This window comes from Geotrypetes seraphini, chromosome 1 (assembly GCF_902459505.1).
Source record: "Geotrypetes seraphini chromosome 1, aGeoSer1.1, whole genome shotgun sequence".
NCBI classification, from domain to species: domain Eukaryota; kingdom Metazoa; phylum Chordata; class Amphibia; order Gymnophiona; family Dermophiidae; genus Geotrypetes; species Geotrypetes seraphini.
The window spans coordinates 89,172,698-89,193,553 of NC_047084.1; the positions used below are offsets into that span (position 1 = coordinate 89,172,698).

General features: G+C 45.0%; 1 protein-coding gene across 3 annotated transcripts in view; it reads right to left on the bottom strand.

Annotated features, from left to right (window-relative positions):
* Window positions 1-20,856, bottom strand: part of DYM (dymeclin) — a 685,706-nt gene that overhangs the window by 375,030 nt on the left and 289,820 nt on the right. For all 3 annotated transcript variants that reach the window (XM_033934792.1, XM_033934784.1, XM_033934800.1), the window contains exons 9-10: window positions 18,484-18,666; window positions 6,756-6,934 (exon numbers count right to left, since the gene is read on the bottom strand). In XM_033934792.1, the coding sequence (XP_033790683.1) occupies window positions 6,756-6,934; window positions 18,484-18,666 (362 nt within the window). The remainder of the gene's footprint in view (window positions 1-6,755; window positions 6,935-18,483; window positions 18,667-20,856) is intronic.

The following is a 20,856-nucleotide window of genomic DNA, read 5'->3' on the forward strand; positions in this document are numbered from 1 at the left end:
AAATGTTCATTAGTTTACTTTCTCAAAAATACAGCTCATTAAATGCTTTGGAAGCAGACATAATGTATATTCGTTGTTCATAGTACAGTAGCATATGATAATGTCAATTACTGAATGTTGCTTTAGAAGATCAATGACAAAAAAGGAATACAGTATACCCCTGCGAATTTGTGGTTCACGGACTCAGTCATTCGCGGTACAAATGACTGACCAATGGAAAAACTCTCTACGCTCAGCCAGCCTTCCCTTCCCCAACCTGCGGTCTTCCCTGGCCGTGCGCCTCCCACGCCCCCTTCCACAACACTTTGAGCAAAAAAATCACCACCATCAATCTTCGGAAGACGCCGCTGACTAAGGCAATCAGGGCACCTTTGCTGGGGCTGGTCATGAGGAAACCTTGAGGGTCAGCACTCAGCACCATGCTCAAGATCAAACTTTGGTGTCTTCTGTGATCTGATGAGGCACATGAGACCGGCGGTAGAAGGCAACTTTTTAAAAAAAAAATTGGGATGAAGCAAGAGAGGAGGAGGCATGCCGATTACAGTACTCTTCCAATATTTGTGGTTTTTCAACATTTGCGGTCACTCTGCAAACATAACCACCGCAAATTTCGGGGGAGTACTGTACCAATTAATCCTTATGATCAAAATATATTTTGAAAGCCACCACATGTCAAACAAAGAAAAAGGTAGCAGCTAGTACCCACCAATGTGAATGTGATGAAAGTAACATCATTTACTGCCAACTACTAAGAGTTGAGAACGAGGGCTGTCCCTTTAATAAAATGGTAAGGGTTGGGTGGCTCTTGAAGAACAGAAGAGGATTAAAATCTCCACTAGGTAGTTTGAAGGATAGAAGGAATCTAGTAAAGTAAATGGCCCAATGTGCAGCGGTGGCCAAAAAAGCAATAAAGATGTTAGGAATTATATTTTAAAAAGGTGATTCTTTCTATATGGATCGGAGACACTTTGCCCTCCTTTTGGGCTTAGAGGAATCGTTTGCATGCTCTGCTGCTGCTGGAACGGAGAGATGTGCGTCACAGCTTGCAACTAAAGCGACAGTTTCTTCAGATTTGGGACTCCTATCTCCAATCTCTATCACCGAGGGCTGGAAGTGACATTTTGAATTCCTTGTAAACCTCTCCAGGGCCAGAGTTAATTATATTGTCCACGCGGAGGCATCAGGGGTGCGTGAGAGGATACAAACTTTTCTTTGTGTTGTTTTCATTCTTTTTTTTTTTGGTGGGGGGTTCGGGTTTAGATATCAAGAGTCCAAGCCTACTGCATTTTGGTTTTTCTTTATTCTTGGATCAAGGGGGTTGGGGGTGGGAAGGGTTAGAGCTGGGATTGTTGGATCTGTTTGCTTTGTATTTGGTTTTCTTTCTATTGCTTTCTGGGTGTTGATATTTTGTTGGTTGGCTTTCTGTTTGAAAATAAAAATTGATTCAACGTAAAAAGTGGCTAACAAAACTAAGAATGTTATAATGGCCTTTGTATCGCTCCATGGTGCGACCTCACCCTGAGTACTGTGTTCAGTTCTGGTTGCCTTATCTCAACAAAGATATAGCGGCACTAGAAAAAGTTCAAAGAAGAGCGACCAAGATGATAAAGGGGATGGAACTCTTCTTGTATGAAAAAAGATTACTCTTTAGGGCTCTTCAGCATGGAAGAAAGAGTGCTGAGGGGAGATATGATTGAAGTCTACAAAATCCTAAGTGTTGTAGAATGGGTACAAGTGGATTGATTTTTTATTCCATGAAAAATTATAAAGACTAGGGGATACTTGAAGTTACATGGAAATACTTTTAAAACCAATAGGAGAAAATATTTTTTCATGCAGAGAATAGTTAAGCTCTGGATGCATTGTTAGAGGTTATCGTAAGAGCAGTTAACACAGCTGGTTTTAAGAAAGGTTTAGACAAGTTCCTGGAGGAAAAGTCCATAGTCTGTAATTGAGAAAGACATGGAAGCCACTGCTTGCCCTGGATCGGTAGCATGGAATGTTGCTACTATCTGGATTTTTGCCAGGTACTAGTGACATGGCTTGGCCACTGTGAAGATAATAATAATAAACAATTTATTCTTGTATATCGCCCATTCACAAAGCTCCAGGCGGTTAACATCAAAGAAGAACTAACTGTACAATCAAGTGAAAGGTACATCAAATTAATAAAAATGAATGACAAGATAAATACATAGTTATTTAACAAACTTATCAAACAAATGTGTTTTTTAAAACTTTCTAAAAACGTTATAAGAATCTGTTTGACAAATAAGCGGGCTTAACCAAGAATTCAGTTTACCTAGTTGAAAGGCAAATGTCCTGTTCAAAAATTTCTTGTAACAACAGTTCTTAACTGAAGGATACATAAACATAAACTTATTACGAGTGTTTTTTTAATGAGGTATAAAAATTAAATTGAGAGGCTAGATATTCCGGAGCCAAACCAAAAAGAGATTTAAAACAAAGACAACCAAATTTAAAAAGAATACGTGCCTCAAAAGGCAACCAATGTAATTGCTGATAAAATGGGCTAATGTGATCATATTTCTTCAAGCCAAAAATTAGGTGCACTGTTATATTTTGTACTAATCAAATACGTTGTAAATTTTTCTTAAATGATGCAAGAAAGACAATATTACAATAGTCGAGGATAGACAGAATTAGAGACTGTACCAAAATTTTGAAAGAAACAAAATCAAAGTATCTTTTGATGGTTCTGAGTTTCCAGAGGATCATAAAGCATCTTTTTATCTTAAGATCCTCAAATATTAACTGTCTATCTAGTGTAACCCCAAAAACCCTAATGGAAGGGACGATTTCAAAGGTTTGATCATTGATTAAAACTTGTTTGTTTAAAATGGTATCATTAGGGCTGGCAAGAAAAAAATTTGTTTTATCTGAGTTAAGTTTAAATCTAAACATCCAAAGTTGTATCTTTGCCAAACTTTCGTCAATCTGGACTTTTACGTCCTCGGAAATAATCGAAAGGAACGTCTAAGTCCATTTTCGTCTAAGACGCAAGTCGTCCAAAGTAAAAAACAGTCAAGGACACATTTTCAAAAAATACGTCCAAATTTTTTTTCATTTCGAAAATCATCTAAGTATACGTCTGCGATTTGATCATCCAAGTCACTAAATCATCCATCTTTATACCACATTTTCGTCCAAGTCAAAAAAGCCTAGAACAAGCCCTGTTGGACATGGGAGGGGTCTGCAAAGTGATGGACTGAACACCCAGACATGGCACCTAAATAGTGGGATACCTTACAGGGCACTACTGTGAACTTCACAAAAAGGCTGCCATGTCTTCATCTCACTACAGCTCCCTTATAGGTCATGGTGAGCCCCCAAACAACCTCCAGAATCCCCTAGACCCACTTATCTATGACCCCAATAGCCCTTATGGCTGTAGGAGCTACTTATATGCCAGTAAAAAAGGGTTTTGGGGTGTATAGGGGAGTGCTCATATTTCAATATCAATGCAGTGATTACAGGGGCTTATGGGCATGGGTCCACCTCTCCTTGGGTCCCTAACCCATCCCCAATATGGCTTAAGATGCCTATGTGCAGCATGACTAGGCTTTCCTATGTCAGGCGATGATGTTCTGGAGGCACAATTTTCAACTTGTGATTACTATTTTTATGGGGGGGTCAGTGATCACTGGGGTAGTGTGTGGGGGTCTGTATTATGTGTTTGCAGTGCTTATCTGGTCACTTTAGGTGGGTTTTTGTGACTTAGACCATGTTTTAAATGGTCTAAGTCACAACGTCCAAGTTCCGTCGATCCTGTGCTGTATAACTTTCGGTTATACATGCAGTACGACCAAGTCAAAGCCTGCCCACGTCCCACCCAAATCCCGCCCTCGACACTCCTCCTGACACACCCCGTTTAGCTATGGTTGTTCAGTGGCACTATGAAGGCCTAGGTCATTTATAAATACGTCCAAAACCCGGTTTTATTATTGGCACTTGGACGTTTATGACTGATGATCGTCCAAGTGCTGATTTAGGCTGGTGTTTGTACGTTTTTCTCTTTCGATTATGAGCCCCCTAGGCAATAACACAGTAATGCCATCAGCATAAATATTGAATTTGACTTTAAGTTTTTGCAAAAGGTTAGCCAGGGAAATCAAGTATATATTGAAAAAAGTAGGTGACAATGGGGATCTGAGCTTAATGGATCATTGGTCTGACCCATAAGGCTATTATGTTCCTTATATTGTGGCCCTCAGACAGTTGGCTGAATTGCTCTTGCAAATACATCATGTTCAATCTTGACCGCTTGGACAGCGCACTAAATGTTTGAAAAAAAGAAAAATGACTGCCATAGGTCAGCATAGGGCAGGCCCAGGACCTATTACTTCTGCTGCACCATATACTGTATAAGTATGTCATACGTACAGGCAGAGGACAGGTCAAAGGAGGACTCATATTTATATGCATGTATATAGCAGTGGTATGAAGAAGTTTGAGTATTTAATTAGTATAGGCTTATATGTGTAAGCTCAAAATATCTTGGTGGCCCTCAGAGCTTTCTCATATTCACATTGTGGCCAAATCCTCCTTAGCTGCTAAACTTTTAAACTCTTCTAATTCTGGAAATCAATCACATGGCGATCCATCCAATCCAGTACCTTCTCAAATGTGCTTCATACACTTCTCAGGAGGGAACAGGGTGCATCTGCTAGCTTTATCCTTTGGTCTTCTGCCCCTTTTCCCTTATTTTGTTGTGCTGAGAGGGGAGTAAACAACTTTTATTTCAAAATTCTTACTGGAACCTGCAACTGGAACTGCCAGCAGTGCCCTCTTATGAAGACAAACACAAAACCCTCTTTGTTTTGGCTGGTGAACCACAAGAGTTCCAAGATCTAAGCCTTAAACCATCACCATTTGGAGCAGGGGTTCTCAACCCAGTCCTCGGGTCACACTCATCCAAGTCAGGTTTTCAGGATATCCACAATGAATATGCACAAGATAGATTTGCATATAATGCAGGCAATGCTTGCAGATTTATCTTATGTGTATGTGGGTATCCAGAAAACAAAACTGACTGGGTCGATAACCACTGATCTGGAGTTATTTTAACTTTATAAGTTTAGCCACATCTCAGATTTAATTTTAAAAGCATGAACACATACTTCCTTGGATAAAAACAAATTTAAAAATCTCTGTACAATGCTGGGAGTCAAAATATTCCCAAAATACATACAAGTAAAAGATTCACTGGATACTAAGGGGGAAATTCTATATAGGACACCTAAGAAGTGGCTGAGAATTGCAGACTGGCGTTCTATACAGAATCGCATCTGCCCTAATGGACAGATATCTAACCCCCATCTAACCACCCTGATTCTCTAACCGGCACCCATGTCACAGGCGCCGATTAGAGAATTGCGCCTGATTCCTTGCCATCTGCTGATCATGGTAAGGAAATCTCCCTACCACGATTAGCTAAATGGTCACAGCAGGGAACCCCTTGTGAAGTTGGCCTGCAGGAGGGATGCCCACTCCCTCATGCTGCCACACCTGAATTCCCCCTTCCGCTAATGTCTGCAGCAGAAGGGATGCTCACTCCCTCCCAATGCTACCCCCGAACTACCTGACAAATCCCCTTGGTAGGAGGGTTGTCCATTCCCTCCTGTTGCCACCCCTCCATAACTCCCTCTCTCCCACCCAATGATACCCTCTGTCCAGAGCCCCCCCCCCACCTGTAGACCCCCCTAACCAGCAGAAACACCCCCCCCCCCCAGTACTCTTGTATCTTTTAAAGCAAAAATCCAGTATAGGGATGCATACACTTTCCGGCCTGTAGGCCCACCACTCCAAATAGGATGCACCAGGGAGAAGCCTAAGGCTCCGACTGGCCCAGATGCCTAAGGCTCCTCCCAAAGGAGGGCCTTAGGCACCTAGGCCAACCGGAGTCTTAGGCCTCCTGCTCAGTGCATCCTAGGATGCAGTGGGAGTGGCTTAATACTCCAATCGGCCAGATACCTAAGGCCCCATGGGGTCCACCAGTTAGAGCTGTGCTGGGGGAAGGGAGTGTGGCAGGAGGGATTGAGCATCTCTGCTGCCAGGGGAATCTTTGGGGGGTTCGGGGGTGGCAATGGGAGGGAGTGAGCATCCCTCCTGCCGTGGACATTCACGGGAGTGCAGGGGTGGTGGCGGGAGGAAGTGAGCATCCCTCCTGCTGTGAACATTCACGGGAAGTGGGGGCGTTCGGAGGTGGAGGCAGAAGAGAATGGGCATCCCTCCTGCTGGCTGACTTCATGATGTTGGGGGGTCCCTGCTAAGGCTGCTCAGCTGACCGTGGCAGGGAGATTTCCTTGCCACGATCAGCTCAGCGGCCGCATCTATTTTGAAATGTAGGTCAGCATTTGGCTGGCCTACATTTCAGGCATCTATCACAGCTCTAAGGAGACACCGAAGGCCACTTCTGGGCGAAACCATGCTCAGCCTTGGGAGAGCTTAAGTGTCCTGACGCATCTCCCTGCACCTTTGACAGACACCTACAATGTAGGTGGCCTGCCTCGTGTTTTTTTTTAGAAAACGTGTGTCCTGATTGACAGGTTAGACAGCGGTAGGGCTCCTACCGCTGCCTACAATCGGGACGCCATTTATAGAATTTGTTCCTAAATGTTACCATCCTTATCTAGGTCCAATCAGTTTTCTCTAAAGAAAGTCCATACCTCTTTGAGATATTTTAACATTGAATAATCCAAAAGAAAACATGAAAAGTACACCAGTATACTTACAAGGCTTTCCATATCTGTACGAGCCAACATGTATGTCCTCACATTGCTGTTCTGATGTAGTAATGTATATAAAAGGAGAGTTGCCTGGTCAGACTTTTGTTGCTCTGACAGAGCAGTGTACAAACTATTGAAATTAATCTGAAAAGCATGTGGATTTGGAGAAGAAAGTGCAGTGCTATCTGGAATACAACAAAGATAGAAGAAAACAGCAAAATTAGACATTTAGATGCTATCATGTATTTCTCTTTCCTGTGGGTATACTGCCATGGAAACCCCAGTCTAAGGGCTCCTTTTACTAAGGTGCGCAAGCGTTTTCAGCGCATGCAGGATTTTAGTGCGTGCTAAACCCACGCTACGCTTCTAGAACTAACGTCAGCTCAATGCTGGCGTTAAGGTCTAGCGTGCGTAGAAATCAGCGCACAGTATTCCGCACGTTAAAAGGAGCCCTAAGTAGTGAGGGAAAAATATTTCAATCTGGTAGAAACAAACAATATTCAAGGATAAAATTGTACAAGTCAATCCTAGATTATAGACCTTCAAGCAAAAACTATAGCTAGCTTACCTTGAACTCAAATTTAGAATTTACCGAGCTCTGCGCATGCGGAGATGGTGCGGTATACAAACCTAATGGTTTAGTTTAGAAATGTAAGCAATTAAATCTAAAATCCTTTCTCCCCACCAAAGAAGAGAACAAATACTTATTTACTTACTAGACAGCCAGTAATTTGCAGGGCAAGTTTTCTAAAGTACAGTAAAGTCTTTACACTTACTGAGTGGTAAGAGCAATAATTAGCATGCAGTAAATGCAAGTCTGTATGGCCTGCATTTATCACACTTAATACATGGACACCACATTACATGCAGTAGCAGATAGCATGGATGATCCCTTGCTATCTGGCACAACATGTAATGTAGTATGAAATATTGCTGCTGCTGCAGTACACCCCTGCAAAAACATCTTTCAGTTGGGGGGGGGGAGAAAGTCATCCCCCCCCCCAATTTGATCTCTCCTGAAGAACCTACTTGATATAACTCTCCTTCCACCTGAAAGGACACCTTACCTGAAGTCCTGCATCCTTCACAAAGCCTCCTGCCCCTTCATCCCAGGACTTAACCAAGAAAATACTTTTAAAACCAATAGGAGGAAATATTTTTTCGCTCAGAGAATAGTTAAGCTCTGGAACGCTTTGCAAGAACATAAGAATTGCCGCTGCTGGGTCAGACCAGTGGTCCATCGTGCTCAGCAGTCCGCTCATGTGGCAGCCCTTAGGTCAAAGACCAGTGCCTTAACTGAGACCAGCTCTACCTGTGTACATTCCGGTTCAGCAGGAATTTGTCTAACTTTGTCTTGAATCCCTGGAGTGTGTTTCCCCCTATAACAGCCTCCAGAAGAGCGTTCCAGTTTTCCACCACTCTCTGGGTGAAGAAGAACTTCCTTACGTTTGTACGGAATCTATCCCCTTTTAACTTTAGAGAGTACCTCTTGTTCTCTCTACCTTGGAGAGAGTGAACAACCTGTCTTTATCTACTACGTCTATTCCCTTCATTCTCTTGAATGTTTCGATCATGTCCCCTCTCAGTCTCCTCTTTTCAAAGAAGAAGAGGCCCAGTTTCTCTAATCTCTCACTTTAAGGCAACTCTTCCAGCCCCTTAACCATTTTGGTCGCTCTTCTCTGGACCCTTTCAAGTAGCACTGTCCTTCTTCATGTACGGTGACTAGTGCTACTATGTCTGTATGATGCTAAAGAAAATCTATTGATTAAGTAAGAAGGAGCTGTACCATAAACTGCCTTGTAACAGAAACAGCCTCGTTTAAACGATACCCGGGCCTCCATTGGCAGCCAATGCAATTCGCGATAAAAGGGTGTAACATGATCAAATTTCTTCAGGCTATAAATCATTCTGACCGCTGTATTCTGTATTATTGTAAGTCTTGCTAATTCTTTCTTGGTGACTGTAAGATAGATAATATTACAATAATCGAGAAGACTCAGTAGTAACGACTGAACTAGTAATCTAAAAGCAGTAAATTCAAAATAAGATCTAATTGTTCGCAATTTCCATAATGTGAAGTGGCATTTACGCACTACAGCATCTATCTGAGCATGCATTGTAAGATGCTGGTCTAAAATAACTCCAAAATTTTACATACTGAGTTGAATTTATCCTAATAGAAGGTTCAGAAGAAATATTACTAGCAGCCGCCACGAAAAACTTTGTTTTGCCAGAGTTTAGTTTGAGTTTAAATTTTTGCATCCAGGAATCCATCTGTTTCATTACAATTTCAACTTTAGTGGTAATCTGGGATAGGGCTGAAGTAAAAGGTATGACAATAGTAATATCGTCAGCGTAACTAAACAGTTCTACATCCAGGTTGCTCAAACATGAGCCCAATGATGAAAGATAAACATTGAATAGTGTAGGTGAAAGTGGAGAACCCTGAGGAAAACCACATGGGTTATTCCAGGTTGAAGAGAGGTGGGTCCTAAACCTAACCTGGTACAATCTGGACTCCAAAAAACCTTTGAACCAGGAGTAAACATTTCCTTGAAGGCCCAGAGTATCCAAACAAATTAATAAAAGTAGGATGATCTACTAGATCAAAGGCACTACTATGATCGAATTGGCGCACTAGTGCGCTTTTGCCTTTACTTAGGCTTATTAAATAATCCATTAATGCAGCTATCACCGTTTTGGTGCTGAAGTAGGATCTAAATCCTGATTGTGAATCATTGAGTAGAGTGTGTTGCTCGAGATGTTTAGTCAATTGGATATGAACCAGACCTTCCATGATTTTAACAAAAAAGGGAATAGATGCTATTGGTCTGTAATTGGTAAGCAGAGAAATAGATTCCTTAATATTTTTAATTATCGGGGTAATTATTATATTACCAGCATCTGAAGGAAATTTTCCTATATCCAGGGAGTTGGTAATCCATTCAAATAACTTCAATTTAAAATTTGAGGGAGCAATAACCATCAAATCTGGAGGGCAGGAATCAAGCTAGCAGTATGATTGAGCATATTTATGAAATAAGTTGGAAAAATTGTGCCATTCTGGGTTATCAAAAGTAGACCAATACAGGTCAGCATGAACCTCTTCTTCATCATTAAGATTAAGGTTTAAGTCCACATTCAAGTGGCTAGATGAAAATGAAGATCTCAAAGATAATACTTTGGAACTAAAAAAATTGGCTAAATCATCTGCGGATGGGAGAGGTGACCAAGAAGATTGCTTCTTTTGTGTTGTGAATCCATGTTGCCTCCAGTCCTGTAATCCACCGGAATCCAGAAACTTGATCATTCTCTGTTTTAAAAGCATTTCCATTAATTTACTTACCACAGAAGTCAGACCTTCTGGCCTGTAACATAGTAACATAGTAACATAGTAGATGACGGCAGATAAAGACCCGAATGGTCCATCCAGTCTGCCCAACCTGATTCAATTTAAATTTTTTTTTTTTTTCTTCTTAGCTATTTCTGGGCGAGAATCCAAAGCTTTACCCGGTACTGTGCTTGGGTTCCAACTGCCGAAATCTCTGTTAAGACTTACTCCAGCCCATCTACACCCTCCCAGTCATTGAAGCCCTCCCCTGCCCATCCTCCTCCAAACGGCCATGCACAGACACAGACCGTACAAGTCTGCCCAGTAACTGGCCTAGTTAGCACAGTTACTTACCGTAACAGGTGTTATCCAGGGACAGCAGGCAGATATTCTTTACGCATGGGTGACGTCACCGACGGAGCCCACGGTACGGACCTTTTTACTAGAAAGTTCTAGTTGGCCGCACCGCGCGTGCGCGAGTGCCTTCCCGCCCGACGGAGGAGAGCGTGGTCCCCAGTTAGTATAAGCCAGCTAAGAAGCCAACCCGGGGAGGAGGGTGGGACGTAAGAATATCTGCCTGCTGTCCCTGGATAACACCTGTTACGGTAAGTAACTGTGCTTTATCCCAGGACAAGCAGGCAGCATATTCTTTACGCATGGGTGACCTCCAAGCTAACAAAGAGGGAGGAGGGATGGTTGGCCATTAGGAAAATAAATTCTGAAGTACAGATTGGCCGAAGTGCCCATCCCGTCTGGAGAAAGCATCCAGACAGTAGTGAGTAGTGAATGTGTGAACTGAGGACCAGGTGGCCGCCTTGCAGATTTCCTCAATGGGTGTGGAACGGAGGAAAGCAACAGAAGCGGCCATAGCTCTTACCCTGTGGGCTGTGACAGCGCCGTCTAGTGACAGACCGGCCCGAGCGTAACAGAACGCGATGCAAGCTGCAAGCCAGTTGGATAGCGTCCGTTTAGAGACCGGTCGACCCAAACGATTTGGGTCGAAGGTCAGGAAGAGCTGAGGGGACAAGCGGTGAGCCCTTGTACGATCAAGATAGTAAGCCAGGGCACGCTTGCAGTCAAGACTGTGCAATGCCTGTTCTCCGGGATGTGAATGAGGTTTCGGAAAGAAAACAGGCAACACAATGGACTGGTTGAGGTGAAAAGCTGAGACCACCTTTGGAAGGAACTTTGGATGGGTGCGCAGAACCACCTTGTCATGGTGAAAAATAGTGAACGGTGGATCGGCAACCAGTGCATGAAGCTCACTAACCCTCCTGGCAGAGGTGATGGCAATGAGGAAAAGAACCTTCCATGTCAGAAATTTGAGCGAAGTTGTGGCAAGCGGCTCAAAGGGAGGTTTCATGAGGGCAGATAAAACCACATTCAGGTCCCAGACGACCGGAGGAGGCTTCAGAGGTGGTTTGATGTTGAAGAGGCCCCTCATGAATCGGGAAACCAGAGGGTGAGCCGTGAGAGGTTTTCCTAAGACAGGTTCATGAAAAGCCGTGATGGCACTGAGATGGACTCTGATAGAGGTAGACTTGAGGCCTGCGTTGGACAGGGAGAGCAAGTAGTCCAGAACAGTTTCCACCGCTAAAGAGGTGGGATTGTGATGATGACGGAGGCACCAAGAGGAGAACCTGGTCCACTTCTGATGGTAACATTGGAGGGTGGTCGGTTTCCTGGAGGCGTCCAAAATGAGACGGACAGGCTGAGACAGATTTCCTGAAGAGGTCAGCCCGAGAGAAACCAAGCTGTCAGGTGGAGCGAAGACAGATTGGAATGTAGTAGAGACTGATGTTGCTGTGTAAGTAGAGTAGGAAACACAGGCAGAGGAATGGGATCCCTGGAGCTGAGCTGAAGCAGGAGGGAGAACCAGTGTTGACGAGGCCACCGGGGAGCTATGAGGATCATGGTGGCTCCGTCCCTGCGGAGTTTGGATAAAGTCCGCAACATCAGAGGTAGAGGAGGAAAGGCATAGAGGAACCGATCCGTCCAGTCGAGAAGGAATGCATCCGGGGCCAGACGATGAGGAGAGAAGAGTCTGGAGCAGAACTGGGGCAGCTGATGGTTGTGAGGAGCTGCAAATAGGTCCACCTGCGGAGTGCCCCAGCGAGCAAAGATGGAGTGGAGCGTGGGAGGGTCCAAAGTCCACTCGTGAGGTTGAAGGATGCGGCTGAGATTGTCGGCCAGGGAGTTCTGTTCGCCCTGGATGTAGACAGCCTTGAGGAAGAGACTGCGGGCCGTGGCCCAGGTCCAAATGCGAAGAGCCTCCTGACAAAGGAGGCGAGATCCGGTGCCGCCCTGTTTGTTGATGTAGTACATGGCAACTTGGTTGTCCGTGCACAGGAGCAGAACCTGAGGGCAAAGAAGGTGCTGGAAGGCCTTGAGAGCATAGAACATGGCTCGTAGTTCCAGGAAATTGATGTGATGAAGACGCTCCTGCGGGGTCCAAAGACCTTGGGTGCGTAGGTCTCCCAGGTGAGCTCCCCATGCATAAGGGGAGGCATCCGTGGTGATGGTCATGGAATGCGGGGGCAGATGAAAAAGAAGGCCCCTGGAAAGATTTGAGGAGTTCAACCACCATTGTAGAGATTGCTGAAGAGACGATGTCACAGAGATGGGATGAGAAAGAAGGTTCGAGGTCTGCGACCATTGGTTGGCCAGAGTCCATTGAGGTGTCCTGAGGTGGAGTCGTGCCAGGGGAAGCACATGCACCGTCGAGGCCATGTGGCCCAGGAGGACCATCATCTGTCTGGCAGAAATGGAGTGATGAAGGAGCACCTGACGACACAGGCGGAGCAGGTTCCGCTGACGGTCGGAGGGGAGAAACGCCCTCATTAGTGTGGTGTCGAGAACTGCTCCAATGAACTGAAGGCGCTGCGTGGGAAGCAGATGCGACTTGGGGTAGTTGATCTCGAACCCCAGGAGGTGGAGGAGAGAGATGGTCTGATGAGTGGCTTGTAGCACAAGCGGAGACGTAGGTGCTTTCACCAACCAATCGTCCAAGTAGGGAAACACCTGGAGGTTGTGAGACCTGAGGAAGGCCGCCGCCACAATGAGGCATTTGGTGAACACCCTGGGTGATGAAGCGAGGCCAAAAGGTAGCACTTTGTATTGATAATGGCGATGGTGCACCTGGAATCTTAGGTAGCGACGTGAAGCTGGATTGATTGGTATGTGAGTGTAGGCCTCTTTGAGGTCCAGGGAACATAGCCAGTCGTTCTGAGAGAGATGAGGGTAAAGGGTGGCAAGGGAGAGCATTCTGAACTTCTCCTTGACAAGACATTTGTTGAGGTCCCTGAGATCGAGAATGGGACGTAGGTCTCCTGTCTTTTTTGGAACCAGAAAGTAACGGGAGTAGAATCCCCGGCCCCTTTGTTCCAGAGGTACTTCTTCGATGGCATTGAGGAGAAGGAGGGATTGGACCTCCCTCAGGAGGAGGGGGGTTTGAGTTGAAAGAGAAGCAGACTCTACGGGAGGATTGTCTGGTGGAAGAGTCTGGAAGTTGAGAGAGTAGCCGTGGCGGATGATGTTGAGGACCCACTGGTCCGATGTGATGACCTCCCAACGGCTGAGAAAAATGTGGAGCCTGCCCCCGATTGGTTGAGGGAGAGGCAATGAGGGTGGAAGACCGGCTAAGCCCTGGAGAGAGGAGTCAAAAGGGCTGAGAAGGTTTGGCAGGAGGAAGAGGCTTGGCAGGTTGATTAGACTGTGCACGAGCCTGGTTGTGGTGTTGTTGGCGAGCCCGCCTAGGTTGCTGTGAAGGCGGGTTAAGCGGCCTAGCGGAGAACCTGCGCTGGTAAGAAGACTGTGGTTTGTAAGGCCGAGCAGGAGGGGCCTTCTTCTTTGGTTTAATGAGAGTATCCCATCTGGTCTCATGGGCGGAGAGTTTTTGTGTGGTGGTATCCAGAGACTCTCCGAACAATTCGTCTCCCATACATGGGGCGTTGGCTAGTCGGTCCTGATGGTTGACATCCAGATCAGAGACCCTGAGCCAGGCCAGGCGGCGCATGGCCACAGCGATGGCAGATGCACGAGAGGTGAGCTCAAAGGAGTCATAGATGGAGCGTACCATAAATTTTCTAAGTTGAAGCAGGCTGGAGATGTGCTGCTGGAATAGTGGGACCTTGTGCTCCGGCATGTACTTTTGCATGGCGGAGAGTTGCATTACCAGATGTTTCAGGTAGAATGAAAAGTGGAAAGAGTAATTGTTTGCCCTGTTGGCAAGCATGGCATTCTGGTAGAGCCGCTTGCCAAACTTGTCCATAGTTTTGCCCTCCCTGCCAGGAGGGGTAGAGGCATAGACACTGGAGCCTTGAGTCTTTTTTAAAGTGGACTCAACCAGGAGAGATTCATGGGGCAGCTGGGGTTTATCAAATCCCGGGATTGGAATAACCCTGTAAAGGCTATCCAGTTTACGGGGTGCCCCAGGGACAGTTAATGGATTTTCCCAATTTTTATAAAAAGTTTCCCGTAGGATGTCATGCACGGGTAACTTCAGGAACTCCTTAGGGGGTTGATCGAAATCTAATGCCTCCAGGAAAGCTTGTGATTTCTTGGAATCAGATTCCAGAGGCAAAGATAAGGCCCCCGATAACTCCCTGAGGAATTTCGAAAAAGAAGATTGTTCAGGTTTAGATGTGGTATCGGGGGCCGAGGGCTCTTCGTCCGACGACGATGCATCCTCCTCGGTACCGAGGGGAGATTCCTCCCAGAGGTCCGGGTCTCTGACATCGGTGTGTGCGTGCCGAGAGACTGGAGTGGAAGGCTCGGTATGATGAGCTTTAGACCGAGACTTGCCTGAGCGTACCGAGACGGTACCGGGGGATGAAGACCTATGTCTGTCTCGGTCCCGGGAAGAACGGTGCCGGTCAGGTTCGCGGGAAGACCGGTGTTCCGCTCGGTCCCGAGGAGGATCGGATGTCGTTAGAGCGACGGCCTCGGCATGGGCATGGATATGCGGTGCCGAGAGAATGGGCATGGATGGGTCCATAGGTACCGATGGCGTGGATACCGGTTGGACGGTGTGGGGCTCGGGCCGGTCTGGTACCGAAAGCAGCGGTGCCAGGATAGAGGGCAAGAGCTGTTTAAGTTGCGTTTGGAGTTGTTCCTGCAACTTATCCTGGAGGATGGCCGCAATGCGGTCATCCAGGGGTGGCACCGGAACCACTTTTTTCTGCTTTGGTTCCATGGGTGCCGCTCTACGCTCCGGCGATGAGGAGGCCGATGACGAGGCACTCACCGATATCGGAGCGGAGCGCTTTTTAGTTCGGCGTGGAGCCGAAAGAGCCGGTGTCGCCACCGAGGTGGGAGGGCGCTCAAGGGTGGAAGGCTTCTTAGCCGGCTTACCTGGCGCCGGTGGCGCCGATGTGATGTCAGGCGGTGTCGAGGTGGTCGGTGCCGACTTCGATGGTGCCGCAGTTGAAGAAGTCGAGTCCATAGTCGGGCCGGTGCCGAACAGCAGACTTTGCTGGATTTGGCGATTCTTCAAAGTGCGTTTTTTAAGAGTGGCACAGCGGGTGCACGAGTCCGCCCGATGCTCCGGTCCCAAACACTGTAAACACCAATTGTGTGGGTCAGTGAGGGAGATCGGGCGTGCACACCGCTGGCACTTCTTAAAACCGGGCTGCGGGGGCATGAATGGAAACACGGCCTCCGCAAAATCAAACCCCGAGGCCTGGATCGTGACAACAGGCCCCGCCGGGGCAAAGACAAAAAACGAAACAAAAAGAAAATATTTTTTTTTTTTTTTTTTGGAAATGAAATAAAAAAGCAACCCGAAGGTAAATAAACGAAAAAAGAACGCGAGCGGGAAGGCAAAAAGAGGTTTTCAATCGGAGTTGAAAAACGCACGTCTTCTTCGCTCCGCGGAAACGAAGAAACTGGGGACCACGCTCTCCTCCGTCGGGCGGGAAGGCACTCGCGCACGCGCGGTGCGGCCAACTAGAACTTTCTAGTAAAAAGGTCCGTACCGTGGGCTCCGTCGGTGACGTCACCCATGCGTAAAGAATATGCTGCCTGCTTGTCCTGGGATAACAATCTTTATTTTCTGATTCTAAATCTTCTGTGTTCATCCCACGCTTCTTTGAACTCAGTCACAGTTTTACTCTCCACCACCTCTCTCGGGAGCGCATTGCAGGCATCCACCACCCTCTCCGTAAAGTAGAATTTCCTAACATTGCCCCTGAATCTACCACCCCTCAACCTCAAATTATGTCCTCTGGTTTTACCATTTTCCTTTCTCTGGAAAAGATTTTGTTCTACGTTAATACCCTTTAAGTATTTGAACGTCTGAATCATATCTCCCCTGTCTCTCCTTTCCTCTAGGGTATACATACCCTAATTCTTCCTTACTTCCACTTTTGTGGAGAGGGATCACATCCACCCTTCTCCAGTCCTCCAATACCACTCCCGACTCTAGAGAGTCATTGAAAAAGTCAATCAGCGGTAAGAGCAGATAGCGTAGCTGGTTTTAAGAAAGATTTGGACAATTTCCTGGAGGAAAAGTCCATAATCTTTTATTGAGAAAGACATGGGAGAAGCCACTGATTGCTCTGGATCGGCAGCATGTAATGTTAATCCTCCTTGGGTTTTGGCCAGGCACTAGAGACCTGAGAACAGGCCTCTGGGTTTTGGCCACCGTGAGAACAGGCTACTGGGCTTGATGAACCATTGGTCTGACCCAGTAAGGTGATTCTTATGTTCATATGGCCTGGAGGTGTAAGGCAGAAGGGGTTTTGTACCATTTCTGTCCCATCTAGCTTTGGGTGTAAAATGGCACCAATGAGCCCTTATGTGGACAACTGACCGCTGGCAGTAATCTCATGAAACTACAACTGGGGTTCATTTACACTATTTTGTACCTAATATAGAAACATTATAGTATATAAAGGGCAAAAGGCCCATCTAGTTTGCCCATCTGCAGTAACCATCATCTCTTCTTCTCTATAAGAGATTCCACATGCCTATCCCATGTCTTCTTAAATTCAGACACCTGGAGCCACATTGGGTAGTTGAAAAAGGGGACTACTTCTGCCTCATACCTTAATATCATCATACCTCCAAATAAGTCCTGGGATGCTCTGGATGGGGGTGCGGATTAGTTTCAATATTATATAGATTAGGGCTACATTTCAATTAAAAATTTTAATTTCACTATTAATGGCAGGGCATAATCAGCTGTTCACTGGTGGGGAATAAAGGAGGGGACCGGGGGGGGGGGGGGGGGGAGGGGCATGCACTTCCTCTCCTTTTTGCTTGTGGGAATGCTGAAAATCCTGTCAGTCAAAAAAAAAAAAAATTCACTGCCAAAGCTGCTTCCACCTTCCTTGTGCTGCCTCAAGAGTGAAGAAGTCAGCAGGGTGCCTCTAGCCGCCGATACCAGCACTCCCTGAGTAAGCTCAATTCATGCAAGTTTTGATGGCTGGAGGCACGCCACTGACTTCCTCACTTCTGAGGCAGCATTTAGAGGATAAATACAAATACTTTAAAAAAAATCAGGAAGACCTGTGCTGATGGCTGACATTAGAGAAACTATTTCATCAATTTTTAACTGAATCAGACATTTTGATTGGTTTGTTGGATGCACAAAGAACATATCAACGAGGTGGAACTTAAAGAGAAATGGGTAAACAAAAACATTTTGCAAAAAACAAACAGTAAAAAATGGAGATGACCAGAAGAAAAATGTCATCACTGGAGCCATATTTAGGTTATAATATTTTTTGTTGTTGCAGTTATTAGAAGAGCTGCCATACTGGGACAGACCACAGGTCCATCAAGCTCAGTATCCTGTTTCCAACAGTGGGCAACCCAGGTCACAAGAACTTGGCAAGATCCCAGAGTAAAACAGATTTTATGCTGCTTATCTTAGGAATGAACAGTGGATTCCCTACATCCATCTTAATAATGGCTTAGAAATTCTCTTTTAGGAAGTTTTTAAATCCTTCTAAGCTAACTGCTTTCACCACATTCTCTGGCAACAAATTCCACAGTTCAATTACACTTTGTGTGAAGAAATATTTTTTCCTGTTTGTTTTAGATTGACTACTTAGTAGTCTCATTACATACCCCTTAGTCCTAGTATTTTTGGAAAGAGTAAAGAAAAGGCACATCTACCCACTCCACTCATTTTACAAATCCAACAAATGAGTTTTGGCAAGTGCCTGAATCATGGGTCCTAGAATTAAACTAATATTAAATTAGTGCTAGAATCCCTGATGCAGACACTTGTCAAAACACGGCCATGTTAAGTCAACAATAAAATTTATAACCAGGGTGTGGCTCCCAACAACATCATTATTCCCTGGACAACTCTGCTTTTTGCGGTTTCTGGTATATGGAGGAAACCAAAACACGCTAATTCCTTTCATGGCAAAAACCTGGAAAATGAGTACAAACCTTGAGTGTTCTTGAAAGACATGACCGCTTGTCTGTATGGATTTGGTGCATCTGGTGCATCAGTCAAGTTTGCAAGCACCAGTAACAGCAGCAGACTCTGGTTGGCCAATGGTGAAGACACTTCCTGCTGGGCTGTTGGTTTGTTTCCCACCCCTCCTAATGTAAGGACCGTCCATAAACCAGCTGAAAGAGAGAATGAAAGTAAAAATTTATGCATTTATTTATTGGGATTTAGTAACCACCTTTATGAAGAGATTCATCCATGACAGTGTATTTATTTAATTAATTCATTTTCCATCCCGTTATTCCCAAAGAGCTCAGAACGGGTCACAGGTTAAAGATACATAATATACAGTGCTCCCCCGGTCGTTCGGGGTCCTGGTCATTCGCAGTATTTTCCGGCCGCAAACTGCCAACAAGGAGAGGGCAGCGGGAGAGGCAGGAGAGAGCAGGCGGAGCGCCGAGAGCGTAGGAAAACACTCGCGGTACACTCTGACCGCCTCTTCATGCACTAAGTCAGGCCTTATCCAATCAGGAGCTGCTTTGACACACAGCTCTTTATTGGATAAGGCCCGACTTAGTGCAGGAAGAGACGGTCAGAGCATACCACAAGTGATTTCCTGCACTCGCGGCGCTCCGGCTGCTCTCCTGCTGCCCTCTCCCGGCTCCCCCATGAAAAACCGTATTTGCGGTTTTTCGAGATTCGTGGGGGTTTCTGGAACGGAACCCCCGTGAATATCGGGGGAGTAGTGTACAGTTAACAGGTTATGATTTGCCATAATTACAGTACAAGTTATACAATACAAGTTTTTATCCTAACTAGGGGGGCTGATGCCAATATACATAATATACAGTTTACAGATTAAATTTGTCATAGATTTTTTTAATACAAATCTTTATCTTAATGTGCCACATATCGGGATATAGAACCAATATACATTTCTTTGTAATTCATCGGTCATGTATGGCAGGTATAATTCAAAACAAGGAAAACTGCAGTCACACGTACAATGATACAGGCAAAGTTTATTAAGTTGATTGCGGTTAAAAACAACACCTTAAAACTAAACCATGGGACCTAACACGGTCCGTGTTTCAGTACACGCCTTCATCAGGGGTTCCAGGTTAAAAAGGGATCAAATAAAACCACAAAACAAACTAATACCTATGTGAAGACGAATGCCAAAAGACAATTTATGCGTAGGTGTCGACATCTAGCAGCCTAAGCATAGATTGTCTTTTGGCGTTCGTCTTCACACAGGTTTTAGTTTGTTTTGCAGTTTTATTTGAGCCCTTTTCAACCTGGGACCCCTGATGAAGGTGTGTACCGAAACACGGACCGTGTTGGGTCCCATGGTTTAGTTTTAAGGTGTTGTTTTTAACTGCAATCAATTTAATAAACTTTGCCTGTATCGTTGTACGTGTGACTGCAGTTTTCCTTGTTTTGTCTTCAACCTGTTACTGCAGACCCTATTGGTTCTTTCTTTTTGTTTGTGCAGCAGGTATAATTCAACATAAAACTTACAATTTTGTTAACAATATAACAGTAGTAAAAAGACCAAATATAAATATAAATACTATGAATGAGGTAAATCAGTATATTGAAACATATTAATAGGACTACCATGTTATTCTATGGAAAGAGAAGTTCAGGCTTTCCTCACCAATAAGATAGAAACAGACTGTCAATAAAAATTCTCTCTCTATATATATTAAAAAAAACAAACAAAAAAACTTATGATAATGCATGCCTGCTGAAAATCATCAAGATAAACCACAAAATGAGAAGCAGGATTACTTTGCACTGATGCACATTAACTAATTTTGTTTCTAACCAAGAGTGTAATCTTTAAAGGTTCATCACCACCCAAGTACACAACATACAGATCAGGCATTTGTTGTGTATCTTTTATAACCGCTACTTTTTGAGACCCCTGAGGAAGATTGTTTGTTCGAATCACGGAGCATGCTGGGTCCCATTTTTTTTACATAACGTGGTTCATTTGTACACAACAATCTGTTTGTTTGTTTAAAATAAACTTTGCTTGCATCTTGTGCATCTGTCTGTAGTACTTTTCTTTGTCTTCTGTCTTTAAAAGTTTTCACATAGGTAAATTTGCTAATAGTGTGCGTACTTTTACCCATTGGCACAATAGGTTAGAGCTGGGGTGGAGGATGGCCAAGGAAAGGAAGGTATGTACTGTGCTGCAATTATGAACACCCCTATCCCTCAAAAGAGTTCAGCAATGGAAGAAAATAAATTGAGAAGGAAGACCAGGGAAGAAAAGAAGAGGACAGAGAGAGAAAAAGATGCCAGACCACTGGGGTGGGGGGGGGGGAAGGAGGGAAGTAAGGAGAGGAGAGAGATTCCAG